Source organism: Anarhichas minor, unplaced genomic scaffold, assembly GCF_050575085.1.
Source record: "Anarhichas minor isolate MPS153535 unplaced genomic scaffold, ASM5057508v1 ptg000026l, whole genome shotgun sequence".
NCBI lineage: Eukaryota > Metazoa > Chordata > Actinopteri > Perciformes > Anarhichadidae > Anarhichas > Anarhichas minor.
In genome coordinates this window covers 7,031,518-7,046,023 of record NW_027466472.1, presented here as the reverse complement: position 1 = coordinate 7,046,023, position 14,506 = coordinate 7,031,518, and the positions used below count along the sequence as shown (strand labels likewise).

General features: G+C 41.7%; 1 protein-coding gene across 9 annotated transcripts in view; it reads left to right on the top strand.

Moving 5' to 3' along the window:
- Nucleotides 1-14,506, top strand: part of arap1 (ArfGAP with RhoGAP domain, ankyrin repeat and PH domain 1) — a 42,295-nt gene that overhangs the window by 21,946 nt on the left and 5,843 nt on the right. For all 9 annotated transcript variants that reach the window (XM_076099960.1, XM_076099961.1, XM_076099953.1 and 6 more), the window contains 17 exons: nt 5,405-5,579; nt 5,870-6,001; nt 6,212-6,347; nt 6,581-6,683; nt 7,328-7,526; nt 7,792-7,837; nt 8,108-8,271; nt 8,687-8,899; nt 9,651-9,756; nt 9,851-9,998; nt 10,607-10,684; nt 10,836-10,913; nt 11,548-11,665; nt 12,492-12,605; nt 12,691-12,830; nt 12,941-13,023; nt 13,817-13,885. In XM_076099960.1, the coding sequence (XP_075956075.1) occupies nt 5,405-5,579; nt 5,870-6,001; nt 6,212-6,347; nt 6,581-6,683; nt 7,328-7,526; nt 7,792-7,837; nt 8,108-8,271; nt 8,687-8,899; nt 9,651-9,756; nt 9,851-9,998; nt 10,607-10,684; nt 10,836-10,913; nt 11,548-11,665; nt 12,492-12,605; nt 12,691-12,830; nt 12,941-13,023; nt 13,817-13,885 (2,102 nt within the window). The remainder of the gene's footprint in view (nt 1-5,404; nt 5,580-5,869; nt 6,002-6,211; nt 6,348-6,580; nt 6,684-7,327; nt 7,527-7,791; nt 7,838-8,107; nt 8,272-8,686; nt 8,900-9,650; nt 9,757-9,850; nt 9,999-10,606; nt 10,685-10,835; nt 10,914-11,547; nt 11,666-12,491; nt 12,606-12,690; nt 12,831-12,940; nt 13,024-13,816; nt 13,886-14,506) is intronic.

Below are 14,506 nucleotides of genomic sequence, written 5' to 3'. Positions count from 1 at the left end.
TAACTGCAAACAATGTGGACTGCTCACAGACGCACTGAGTGTGTGAGTGAGTCAAATTTAGCACCTGACTGTGAGTTCTATTTGTCCTCACTCAAGCGTTCAAACTTGTGTGAGTGAGTCACTGTGTTTGGGATGTGCAAAAGAAGATAAAGGAAGTTTTCTTGTTGTCACACACACACACACACACACACACACACACACACGCACTAATCACTACTGGTTTTTGGTCGAAAGCCATGTTGTTCAGCCGCTGGTCCTCCCTTCTTCCTTTAGTCCTCCTCCATGATGGCTTTCTCTTTTTCCCCGCTTTGCTTTCCGTCTTGAGAATGTTTGAATTCAGAACTTCGCCTCATTTCAAGCAGAACCTGCTCTACCTGTTCTTTTTTTTTAAATTGAAAATACTTGAAGTTCCTCAGCATTGCTACACTTTCCACTCGGGTGTGTCTTAAGAAATAACAGACTCTGCAATGGGTTTGAGTTAACTATGCAGTTATGAAAGAAGGCATTGACAATAAGGCCGTGTGTGCGAGGGTGGAAAGGAGAGAGAAACAGAAGTGTGTACTGTGTGAGTACTGCTGGAGTGTCTCTGGCTCACATTCAGGTTTGTTTATCAAGTCTCTCTTTTTTTCCTCTTCTTTTTGAATGTGACATCATTACACACTGCTTCAGCTGGAATGTGCTGTAACTCCGCCTCTCCCTCTCTTCCCCTCCTCATTGTTTGCTTCGACTGCAGCAGAAAGTTGATCTCTTCGCTCCTGGCTCCTTTTCTTATTCGTAAATTGCTGGTATTCCCTTTAACTTTCTGCCAGACTAAAGCACCACAAACTAGGTTTGTTTTTGTTTGTTTTTGGCATGTGCAACCTTGTGTGTGCGCCTGTCTGCGTCGACTGACATTCAAACAGAGCAGTGATTGAAAGGAACTGAAAGCTTACAGGTAAGGTTGTGTGTGCTAGTGAGCTGTAGGAGGAAGGTAGTGAAAGTATTTGTGTTTGTCTGCATCTGTGTGTTTTTTGTAGATTACCTCTGGGTGAGTGTAGGAATGTATGTCAGTGGACCTTGGATCTCTAACAGTACGTTATCTCAGTGCAATGAAAGAAACACATACTTTAATGTGTCTGTGGGTCATAGTTTTGTCTCAAGGCTGCTGAACTGCTACTGTAGCTGTAAGTCAGTGAGCACATTGGAGTTATTGTGTGTATGGTTTTCACTGGTAGTGGGCTGAGATACGTTAACATGCATATTAATGTGTGTAGGCATGTTTTTCTGCCCTTTCTTTGCATTTTTGGTCTGTGTTGCTCTCTCTGTCCGTGCTTGTGTGTCCATGTGTTCTCTGTGTAATCAGAGTAGACAACCTCACCTCTGTCAATGGACATCATTGTTTCTCTCGCTTGGTCCCTTCCTGCTTTGTGTCCTCTCTCTTTTGCACTAGGTAGTCAACTATTGATGCTCTCCGTAGTCTTTCATGAATTAATTGGGTTTCGTATCCTCTTGCAAGAACATAGTGTTCATATTTTAATGAAGCATTATTCAAAATGTGTTGGAGCATGTCACAAATCCCAAACTCATCTTGGTTTTCTTTTTTATGTAGTATGTTTGACAGCCAGTCTTGCTTCATGGTGTCTTATTACTGTATACTAATGTCTTTTTCAAAGCCTTTTGATTGACATGTCAAATTTCTTAAAATGCTTTGTTGTTTGGTGGTTTCCTTTTCATGTCTTTGTGAGAGAGCAAAGAAACCAAGGAGCACTGTTTCGGGGGATAAAAAAAACATTTGACAGAGACATGCTCAGTGTGGCCTTGAGTTATTTACCACAGAGAGAAGTATTGGCAGTTTGAAAGTATGTGTGCATGTGTGCCAAGTTTAACTTATGGACAGTTATGTAAAGCGAGACTTGTTTTCATACATCTTTTTGTTGCGTTTGTTGAAGCAAAGCTGTCTGCTTAAGATTGTAAAATCCATCCACCATTTTTGTCCCGAGCATTAGTGAGTATGAGTTAAAGTCCTCCCACCTGGACAACCACAACCAATGACTGATCCCACTATTTTTTAAGCTTCTGTTTGTTTTGTCTATGTCGACTTCATGCTGACAACCAGCGTTTTATTTATTATAGCAAACAGAGCTGAGAGGCTGTAGTAAAAACTCTTTATGGGTTTGTTTTTGTGCTTTTATAGTTATGGAAAGTGGCTTTTACACAAAAGAAAAAAAGAAAAGCTCCATCTCTTCTACCCTTTCTTTCTGTCCAATCCCTGCTCGTGCTTGTTCTTTTGTCTCATCTTTATTCCCTTTTCCAACCGAGTCTTCTTATTGTCTCATTCACACTGTACTATTTCAGTCATTAATCCTTTTCAATTGTACAGAAAGCTGGGATCTGCTTTCTTGTTTTTTTCCAAGTTCTTTTCTTTTGTGCCCTATTTGTCTTTTTCTGTGTCTGTCTGTCTTTGTGTTTTTCCTCTATGCCGCATTCATTCTTCTCTTCTCTTTTCCCTTCATCTGTCTGGCTTTTTACCTCCTTCTCCATCTCCCTCTGTCTGTATACTGACCCTGGTGAGGTAATGACGGGACATATGTGAATAACTCTTTCTCATCTGGATTTAATATATGGACGTGCATACACACATGCTTTTGGCTGGACATTCGGTATGTGCTAAAATGGACAAAGCAGAGTCGGCTGCATGTGTGTGTGTGTGTGTGTGTGTCAGTACAAAAGAGGTCTGATTGTATTATATTCAGTTTGTAGCCAAGTACAATTAGTCTCTAATTAATGTGCCCCACTAAAATGCTTTCATCTTCCTTTCACAATATTTCCTTTTTTCTGTGCCCGGCATCCTTTTCTTTTCCTCCATTTCTGTCCACTATAACTGCAGAGGCCAGATGGAGGCCTGTGTTTTTAGACACACCCAGATAACATCTCTCTCTCTCTCTTTCTCTCTCTTGGGAGATTTGGTAAGATTCTTGAATTCCCTTCTCTTCTCTTTCTTTCTTTCTTTCTATGTGTGTGTGTGTGTGTTATTCCATTACTCCCTGTTTCATAGGCAGCAGATGTTGGAGGGCGTGAGGTCTTCAAACACCCATTTCCTCATTGTACTTTGTTCTGATAGGTGCAACTCTCTTAGTCAGAATTCACGTGGTTGACTATTGATTCATTACAGGACACTGACCTACATACAACATGGCTTTCATATTTATGTCCACATGGGACAGAGGGCTTGTTATGTTCAAATTTACTGGAACACACGCACGCACACACACACACACAGTAGTTTGAAGGAAAGGGAAGCAAGAGACTGCAAGATAAAGCAGGAGAAATCCAGTAAATTGTGTGCCTGGCAAAGGAAAAGAGAAAATGCGGTGCCATATCCAAGCAGAAAAAGGCGGAGACACAAAATATCGATCAAACCCCAGGGATCAGCACTCTGTCTAGCACATGGTTTCCCATTGATACTGGCACTCATGTGCTTTTCTGACTGTTGCACGTTCTAGGTATTCAGACTGAAATAAATCTTTTGCACTCCCTCACCTCGGTGGCTTCACTATCTAGTGTGACATTTATCCCCCTTTAACCACGATCACAGATATCACTAATTTGCTGTGTGTGTACTCTAGGAATGCATCCCGATAGCGATACCTGGGCTTTGGGTATTGGCTGATACCGAGTACCAATCCGATACCAGTGTTTGATTAATAAGCTGTATGCCACACTGTGTGGAAGTGACTGGGATAAAAAAATCTCTCTTTAAGAATCTGTTCAGTTTTGCCTCGCTATAAACATGATTTACTTTGTGAATCAATTTAATATCTATCGTCAAACAGCTGTTTAATAATGTATTAATTAACTGTCTGTTGCTTGCCTTCTAAAGTTTGTGCGGCACAATATATCTGCTTTCAATAGTTCACTAGCATTATTTTTTGGCTCGCGTGTGATCCGTACAATGAGGCTGTTGGACTGAACAATACATGCACATGGATGTGTTCCACTCCAGATCGCTGGCTAGCTTTTAGCACAGATGTCTTCACTGTTGTGGGAGGCAGAGAAATGCTGTTTGTTTCTAAGTCTTTTGTGTGCGTAGCGTAGGGGAATCTTGTGCAATTGGAATCTTTGTTAATTGGTTTGTTTATGTGTGCCTAGAGGCTCAAGAGTGAATAAGTAGAGGAGGGGTTCTGTCTGTGGGTGTCTGTGACAGAGTGATGTGGAATTTCTCAATCAGATCCAAACGAGCTTGTTGGTTTTAACAGTAGACGGACTGTGTGTGTGTGTGTGTGTGTGTGTGTGTGTGTGTGTGTGAAAACAAACTGAGTTCCTCAGCTGTAAAAACACTGCATTCTCTTCTCAGTCACATCTTTAGTATTCCGCCTTCCCCTCCTTCCACTGTCTTTACATATGGGTTCACAGTATCTTTTGACTTTTTGATCTCATCAAAAGGTTGTAATTAGTCTGCTTGGATGTAATGGAAATATTGTAAATACCTCAACAGTTCCTTTAGTGAAATATCGACAAATGTCACACTTCAATACCGCTGAATTACATTTCACAATTAATTAAAAATAATCTACATTGATTGTGCAGCCCCAAACAAGAGCAGTAAAAGTTATCAGACGAGTTAGCTTTTAATCTGCTCTCAGATCAGTGGTCACTTCACTGGTGCTCCTTTGAAGTGAAGTAAAAGATGGACTTCCAGACTAATCACTAAAAAATGGCTCCAGGCTTCTTTGATATTACATCTTGATTAAATGTGCATATAGTGGATTTTGAGTGGACTCAGCAATTGGCACAGAACTTAAAACACTTGAGAACAATATGTCGGTAGTTTCATCATAATAATAACCTCCACAGGTCCTATAAATCCCCAAATAATGACTTACGTTTTTTTTTTATTGACAGTACAATATATTTGTTTCTCAACAATAACAAACAAGACACTGCGTTAACTTCCACTTGGTAATGCTATAGCAGTGTGTAAAGCAAGGATGTTGCACGACCACATTACAAAAGCCATCGGGGGTTTAGTATCTTTCTTACTGATTGTATCTCTTTCTTTCTCTGCCACACTTTTACTGCATGTTCCACTCCCACCCTGTTGCTTTTTCCCTCGCAACCAGACCGGGACTTAATAGTATTGCAATAGTGTGTCTTTATTTTAACTTACCAGGTTAAGATTCACTAGGTTAAGTAAGTAAAGTAGGTTAACTGTAAAAGGCAGATTTTGTCATTCTACTCAGTCCCCACAAATATGCTAATTTGACTTGCTGTGATCATTTGGTTTGATTTTCCCTGCGCTCAAATGGTATCGTTACATTTAGTATTTGACGTAAGTCCGATGGGAGCATTCTGTACACTGAGCAACACATCACTGTCTCCGTCTGTAGGATTTAATTGTGTTTTGCTTTTCTCTTCCTCTCCCTAGGCTCTTTGTATAAATGTGCAGTGCAGCGATGTGCTGGAAACGTTGAGCTTGATTTTCTGCGGTGCAGATGTGAATTGTTCAACTGGTATGGCAAGTTGGCCCTCTGCTCTCTCCCTGGCCAACGCACACTCGCAACCCTTACAGGCTGAGTTAATAAGCCTCAATCTCAACACAGGTACAGTAAGACTGCACATGCACAGGGTTACATAAAAGCACCTTATTGAATGCATCGTCCTCATACTTTCTTTGATGTGCCACTGTCGTACCATCAACATTTTTCTACCATGTCATTCCTAAATGTTACATAACCAAACACACATTCTGTTCATAATGTACATACTGTTTTCCACTTATCTTTACCAGAGGCACTTCTCCTATATCAGATCGACTCCCAGAAGATGACAGCCTGCATGTTTTTACACAAGAAGATTTTTTTTAAACTTTTGTTTGTTTGTTCTCCTGCAGAGCTGCCACGGTCAGAGATGGATGAAGACAAGCCGATACATTACTCACCACCACGTTGTGTGTCTCACAATGGCTTCCTGTTCAAGACTGCATCCATGGCTCGGGCCATCACAGAGCGCAAGGGCAAAGACGGTATTCACGTAAACCAATCGGCACTAACACTTACCTACACTCCTCACCGTAACAAAGAACACTAATACTCAATACACTGTGTATTTGTAAAGCCTCTTTCTAAACAAAGTCATGTCGTAGTTGCTGTAAACATACAAGACTATAGTGTCTACAGATTACTATAATTCTTAATATTATGCTTTGTCACTCTTTATTTGTCCCTCCATGTAGAGTTCAGTCGTCGCTGGTGCACTGTGAATGATGGCACCTTCAGCTACTATGAGAGTGACAAGAACTCGAACCCTAACGGTACTTTGAAGGCTTCAGAGATCGTCTGCTTAGCTGTTGACGCGCCTGAGAGACACGGGTATATACACGCACGCAAACTGATCCATTTCCAATTCATTTTACTGTCTGTATTAAATTACTGCATCTGTGTAAAACTGAAACTGGGTTTTATTTTTCAGTCAGCTGTCTGAGTGAAATATTCACAATGCATGTCTCGACCATGAACATAGCTTTTTTCCTAATCTCTCTTTCCCTCCCATTTTTTAAAAATATCACTCTCACTTCCTCCTAACCTCTCTCTCCAACACTCAGGTATGAACACACCTTTGAACTTTACTCCGGGTCAGAGCGTCTCTATCTGTTCGGCACTGATGACCCAGACAGCCACAAGGAATGGGTCAAGTCTATTGCCAAGGTAACCACCAAATACCTGTCTAGACACACAAGCACAAATCCTTTTACTTTCTCCTCAGGTGGACCCTTACAGAGGGACGGTATTTTTCTGTAGTGAAATTGGAGAGCACTGATAAGTGCAGTTCCAGCTCAGCTGAGATGGGAAATGCTGCCTAGTGGTCAGCACAGGGCCAGCTAATGCTGACTTGTTTCCTGTGCCACTTATTTTCCTTCAGATAGCGCTCTTTACAGCTGATGTCATTGTCAGCTGCATGATGCTGTGCAGCAACAGTCACTTTGACCTTCTGCTCTGCAGAGACCGCTGAAAGTGGACGTTGCAAAGTGATTGTACACACAATCCTGCAATTATTGTAAAAATAATTGTATCAGAGTTATAGCATCACAGGAAACATAAATGCCAGGATGGTAGATTGTCCTTCTACACATCCGTGGCTCAAGTCTAGCCACAAAGACGGCAATTCCCCTGCCATCATTGAAATACTGTACGGGAGCTTTAACCTTTCTAACAATTACATTAGTATTGGCTTTCGCAGAGGAGTTCAGTAATGCACACTCTGAAGTAGGTAATCATCATCAAAAGAGAAAGCAGACAATGATTAATGTGCAATGTGTTAAAAAGCCCGAATGTCCCCCTTTTATTTGTAGAGCTTTATCCCGACCACCGCAGAGCCGCTACTGAAGTTGACTTTTGAGCGGATCGGGCGGCTGAAATGTAAAGACGGCTTGAACCTACAAACATCCAAGGTGGGCTGGTTTGCTCTGGTGGGCTCCACACTTCACGCCTACCTGGAGGACAGCCAGGGTCAGCCAGAGGAGATCCACCTCCGCAAACTGAATGAACTCTGTGAGTAAGACGCATGGACACAAACTGTATTTCTAACTGTATATGTACTGTAATCTGTACACACACACATACACACACAGTGACAGGGTGCTCAGAGTGATGATTGAGCAGACATAGAACAGTCATTTGGAAATATACCAGAAATAAACATATCAAGAGTATGAAATATAGAAGTTTGAAGGACAGACATACTGTGACGTTTACTCGGTTTAAAAGTATGGCTATCTGGAAGAATAAGATTACTATGTATGTGTTTTTTTTACAGCGATTCAACAAGACAATGAGGTGCTGGTTCTGGTGGAGAGAGGCAGGTGAGAGGGGAGATTGTTAGAGTGGTGATACAATGACTTCACAACCTGTCACACAATGTAAAGCCTCTTTATACAGTGTGCAGTCAAAATTCAAGTTAAATTCAAAGTTTACTCTGAATCATTTTTGGTCTTTTCTAAATGCACCCCCCCCCCCCCCTCCCCCTTACTCCCTTGCATTTTTACACTTTTCTTCTTCACTTGTTAATTGCCATTTTCTCTTTTTTTACCCCTTCTCTTCTCCCCTCTGTCCCCCTCTCTCTCTTTATTCAGAACTCTGTACATAGAGGGAGAGAGGAAGTTGGATTTTTCCGGCTGGTGCGGTGCCATCCAGGCGGCAGCGGGGAGTGGAGGAGACACACTGAGCCAGCAGCAGCTGACAGAGACAGACATACCTGTCATAGTACACAGCTGCATCGGCTACATCACGCGGTGCGGTAAGAGACAGACAGAGATGTACACGGACAGAGAAACAAGCACATATACGTGCCTGCATTTACATCACATTTACACTACAGGAGTCGATATACCAGTACGACGACATGCTTGTAAGTTGTAGCCTTTAGAGAACAATGCCTCAGCAGCGTTTGGCCAAATTAAGTCTTGTTTTGAGGTGAAATAGTGTTTTACACTTTATACAAAGGTATTTTTAAATTCGTATGAGTTGACATTTCGAAATCTGTAATGGACCATATGATCTTTTCTGTTTAAATTGAAATATGAAAGTTGGATGAACGAGGTTTTCTAATCCTACACTGGTTTTTACAGTATGTCTTTTCTGAGAGGTACAGTATAGACATAGCCTGTGTTTCTGTCATTATCTGGTGTATGCTTATTTTGTTTTTTTTCTAGGCTTGACCTCTGAGGGGATATATCGTAAGAGCGGTGTGCAATCCCGTGTGACAGCGCTGTTTGAGAGATTTCATCGTGACGCTCGCAGTCTCCTTCTGAGAGAAGGAGAGCACCAGGTGGACGACGTCTCCAACATGCTCAAACGCTTCTTCAGGGAGTTAGGGGAGGGACTGTTCACATCAGAGGATGCCAGCACCTGGCTCAGTGCAGCTGGTAAGATTCACAAGACTGTCGTTGTGCCCTGCAGCCTAGTCACGCTGGGATTTTAGGATAGATATCCAGGTGGATTTTCTATTTTTTTACATGTGACTTGGAGATACTGTGAGACTTCTGCTGCCACTCCACTGCAATAGAGGTGACTAAAATGGGAAATCCACAGATCTCGCCCTGTACAGTTATAAAAGTTAGGGACTATTTTCCACTTCAAAACGAGTCCCAACAGACTTAACATTGTATTGGTGTGGCAAGAGATGTCTCAGTGGCTGATATCTGCAAAGGTGGCGAGTTTCACTTCCAGAAAGTTCGGAGAACTTCGAACTCTGGAGTGTTTACTATTTAAACTACGAAGGAAATATAGTGGAAGCAGAATGATTTCAGTTGCCAGATCAGATTTGCTGGCGACGCTACAGCTAGGTTTCAGGTGTCACCTTTCTGACACCATCTGTTATACAGAACTCCATACAAACACCTGCACTTGTTTGCATGTCAGTTCACAAATATAGCTTTTGTGTCAGAGCACTACATTCACTCTGTATCAGGAGCTTGTCACTTTTAAGTCCTTTTTAAGTTGAATATTGTTTTCTTTTCTTCCTCCTTCGCTGCATTTGTCTAATAATATCATCTCCATCCGTCTCTCTTTCTCTCCCTTTTGCTCTCTTACACTTTCATCCTGTGCTTTCCATCTTTCACCCATCACTTCCTGACACTTCTCTTTTCCTTTCCCTCTCTCCGTCTCCTACTGCAGCTATTCAGGATGAAAGCAAGAAAATCTCCCAATACCGGCTGCTGTTGAACAGACTGCCTTGTGTCAACAAGGCTACACTACAAGCCCTTATCAACCACCTCTATTGGTGAGAAACACACATATTTAAATGATCTTGTACCTCCGTGCATGTCTTTGTGCATATACCCATGTACTGTATATTTTCCCTGCATGTTTTGTAGCGTGCAGCGTTTTTCTGAGCTGAACCAGATGAACCTCCATAACCTGGCCATAGTATTCGGTCCCACAATGTTCCAGAGCGACGGGAAGGACTTCAGTGCTGGCCGCGCCATAGAGGACCTCATACAGCACTACACATCCATCTTTGAGGTCAGACTCGCTGCTCACTGTTAGACAGAGGGATGACAGGAGGGTAAAACAAAGTTGTCCTCTAAGCCGAGTCATTTATCGAAAGTGATGACATCAGAAAGTGGCAAACTCAACACAGAGTGCGTAGCTTGTAAAGGTTGAGATCTCAAAGAGCATGCCATCTTATATTTGCTGCAAGATTAAGCTCCAAAAAAGCAGAAAACCTTCAAGAAAAGATTCCAGTCTCTCCTATTTTATTATTTTTTATTATCAGCATTAAAATGCTTTGTGTTGATAAGATTACATTCTTACAATGTTTGTTTCAATTTAATAGAGAAGTAGATGGGAAAACTAGAAGAAAGTGAGGAAATACATGATGATGGGAATAATGCCTCTTATGAGCTTAGAATGAAATCCCTGCAGCCGTTGTCAAAATATACTTTTCTCGAAAGACAACCACCCATCTACAAAAAAGCCTAGAATGAGTAAACAAAGAGGGTTGAAATGCTGGTGGGGATTTCTGCCAGAGATCTAAAGATTGTCGTGATGCTGTAATTAAAGTATTATGTCAGTTAATGGTTGATGTATTGTTTGTGTGAGAGAATGATTGTGTTCATACTTGTTTGCAGGTGGATGAACAGCAGCTCAAGAAGCAGCTGGAAGAGATCACTGTTATCATCAAAGTGCGAAATCTCGATACGTTTCCTGTGAGTCACTCACACACAACACTCTCCGGTGCTGTTTGCACGCGTGTATGCATGCACCCGTTTGCTGCAGTTGGGCATCTTTGCATTCTGTTATTTGTTATCCTAATGCTGTTATCTTTTTGTCTGACCTTTTTGTTTGCGGACACTTCAGAATCCTGAACCTGGAGGGCACTTCATCTGTACAGTGTACCTGGAGGAAAAGAAGGAGACAGCAGAGCAACACGTCAAGGTGACCTGGACTTCACCAAATGACACACTGGGCCTCATTCAGGAAACGATATAAGAACAAATTTCCTGATGTTTTTGTTCGTATCCACGATTTGTTCTTATTTCGTTACTACCCATTGATATCTGGGATTCACCAATGTTTTCTTAGAACATTTTACAACTGGTTGAGAGCACTCTTACTGTACCAATATATGAAAAAACATCTTGTTTTCACAGTCCACAAATTGTTGTATGTTTTCTAGTAATTATAATGATTTGATTATTAAATATGAGGGCTAAAGAAATACTATTGGTTCATTGATACCAGTTAGGACTATTGAGATGATATTGCATGTGTTAAGCTTCTGAATAGATTACATACTGCTCTTCGATGCTTTTAGATTTTCCTGTAACGCCAGTACCTCAATTTCATAACTGCTTCTTCTTACAGTCTTTTTTTGGTGGCATCTCTCCAATACTTGGGCATGTGCACACAAGCACATCACATGTCCTTTATAGTGTTTAGGGTGCGTTATGCTTATAATAAAAAACAGCCACGCGCCTCCAACTTATGATCAATTGGTACACAGCCACAATTTCGCCCTTTTGTTTAAGAGAGTGAGACTCTGGAGTAACTGCGTAACTTTTTCCCTCAGATCCCTGGTTCTATGACCGCAGCAGAGCTGACCTGTGAGGTCCTGGACCGGCGTAACATCCGGGTTAAAGACAAAGAGTACTGGAACTGCTGGGAGGTCAGCGACAAGGAGGAAATGGGTGAGAAGGATTAGAAGACAGAGGGAGATGGCATAACATTTGTCAAAAATCTTTTTTGGGGGTTTTTGATGTTGAAGCAGAGGATTTTGGCTCATGTACAGATATGCTCTTTTGGTTAGGAAATCAACATGAGTTTACATGTAAAAATAACATGAAAAAAAAAATCAAAACGCCAGCAGCGAACCAAGAACAATGACGCAAAGCTTGTGACGTGCCCTCCACTCAGCACGCAGCATGACCTACTCAAAGTGACACCGAACCCCAGAGGCAAGAAGATCATTCTGTGATTGTGTGCCGTGGTTTGTTTTGAGCCTGGTATGTGGGACATCTGGTTCCCCACCCGGAAGCCTGTAGGTGGCTTATCTAATGCCAGTAACTCGCAACTGTTTTAGCAGATTTCCCATCACTGTCCAGTAAACCAATCTGCTGATTACAGGAGGAGAAGGAAGAATGACACAGGGAAAAGGAAGGGTGTTAGAAAGAGTACGAGTGACGAGCTGGAGGGGATTCTCTCTGTCACTTGTTTGATACAGACGTCACTTGTCTATTACAATAACCAAAGCTATTTTTGAGTTTGGTATGAAGGCGTGCGTCACAGCTCAAACTGCTTGCAAGGATGAAAAGCGACATCACTGTATGCCGCATCTGCATTCCATTGTTCACTGAAGTAGGAACACAAAAACACAGCTACGAAAATCACTGTGTCAATCACGGCATCAAGAGCTCAAGAGCTGTTTTGTCTAAGAATGATCAGGTGAAAATGATTTGAGGATTCTTAAAATTCTTTTATATGACCCTGCGTTGTGTGTTGCTCTACTTCCCTCAGAACGTCCACTGCACTATCAGGAGCGAGTCTTACCCACCCTTCACTCCTTTGGCACCGAGTCCCATCTGCTCATCAAGAAACACCTCGCTATGGAGGCGATGATGCTCTACCTGGGTAAACACACAAACCAACAGCGTCTCTAAATCACTGCATTGTTGGTCATCAACGTCACTTTCTTCTTAATAATCTGCCCCCCCAGCCAGTAAAGTGGATCCATCCAAACACGGGATGATGAAATTCAGAGAAGAGCGAAGCATCTTGGGACGCTCCTCTGGAAGTTTCCACGACCGATATTTCGTCCTCAATTCCAACTCTCTCAGAATGTACAAGGAAGTCAGAGTAAGGTTAAAAAGATTTACTCGGAAAAAACGTGACTTTCTCATTTGTTCTTGTCCCATTCCTTCACGGGCTCCTCACTATGTCTCTGTCTCTCTCTCGCCGTCTGTCAGAGTAACCGTACAGAACGTGATTGGCCAGTGAAAAACCTAAAGGTCTACATGGGTATTAAAAAGAAAGTCCGTCCTCCTACATGGTGAGTACATGCAGTGTGGCACTGATGCCACTTTTTATCCTCCTCATAATTACTGAGTGGCAAAGCAGTCTTTCTCCCCAGAGAGTATAAAGTGTGCTTATCTTAATGTCTGAATATTAAGAATATCCCTCTGGACCGTGGTTGGGCCTCCTGCCATGGCCCTGCTGACACCCACTGCTACCATCATTATTTTTATTAGTCACATTACTATTTCTATTACCGATACCATTAATGCTTTTATTATCATTATCATTACTGCACTTCTGGCCATGCTGGGAGAGGGATCCCTCCTCTGTTGCTCTCCCTAAGGTTTAAAATAAATTGAATTGAATTGAAAATTGAATAAACTTCTTGCTGGAAGGTATAAGCCTGATTACGGTTTATACTTATTGGCAGAAAAGGATTTTTTTTTATGCACACGACTGCTATAGCATACAAGAGTACAACAACGTTTTATTTATTTTTTTAATTTTCTTCCTTTTTCGGTGCTATTTGTCGTTGTCAAATTCAAAAAATAATGTGTTTTTGGTTGTAGACTTTGTTTATAAATCTCTATACTGTGTAAAACCCCTGGTGATGAAGACCAGCTCCACGTATGATTTATATACCTAAATCAAGCATCCGTTGAATAATGCAATACATAAATGTGAAAAAATCTAGAATAAAATAGCTCACGGTGACTGGTAAACAGAATGACCACTAGGGGGCAGACTGAGCCCGATAACTATAAGCGCTGGGACATTTATAGTTGTACTGCTGTTGAACAAATATCTTTCTGTCTCTGTTTTTCTAGTTGGGGACTAACAGTCGTGTATGAGGGTAAGAAACAAGAGAAACAAGAGAAGCAGGAGAGACAGCAGTGGTGAGTAGATGTCCAGTTCTGTATGTAATACATGTTGCCCTTTTATATACAATACACAGCTGTCAGCCAATAGTACTCATAGCTCAGGCCGGTCCTGCTCATGTTGTCCATTTCAACAAGCACACGTGTTTTATTCAAAGCATTGTATTTATTCAGTATGACAAAAAGAACTGAAGATTATGAGCTTTTAAAATTCTCTTGAAGAAATGTCTTTCCTGCCGTGCTAGTTAAAGCATCATACTATATTAAAGCACACTGCTGCAGCTTTTTCTCTTTTACTTCCCCAGTAGAATGCAGCCTTCAGTGCAAACTTATTCAGTCGTTGTGACAGATCTGCTGTCCTTTTGTTTAGCAGTCGCTTCCATTTTTCACTTAGTGGCGGTATGATTACACTTATCACCAATCTTAGAAAAAAAGCTAGCGGTTTCGCTGCAGGCAGAGAAAACAGGTCAGGTCCCTGCATGAGTGTTTGGAGAAGGAGGCATGTGAAAGGTCGGTTCCACCCAGGAGGGAAACACGCGTACACCTGTAACCATGCCTCCATTCTAATCCGTTCATATATAATATTGTAATGGGAGTGCGTTTACGCTCCATCGCCATGTTGCTCACAGCAAAAAACAC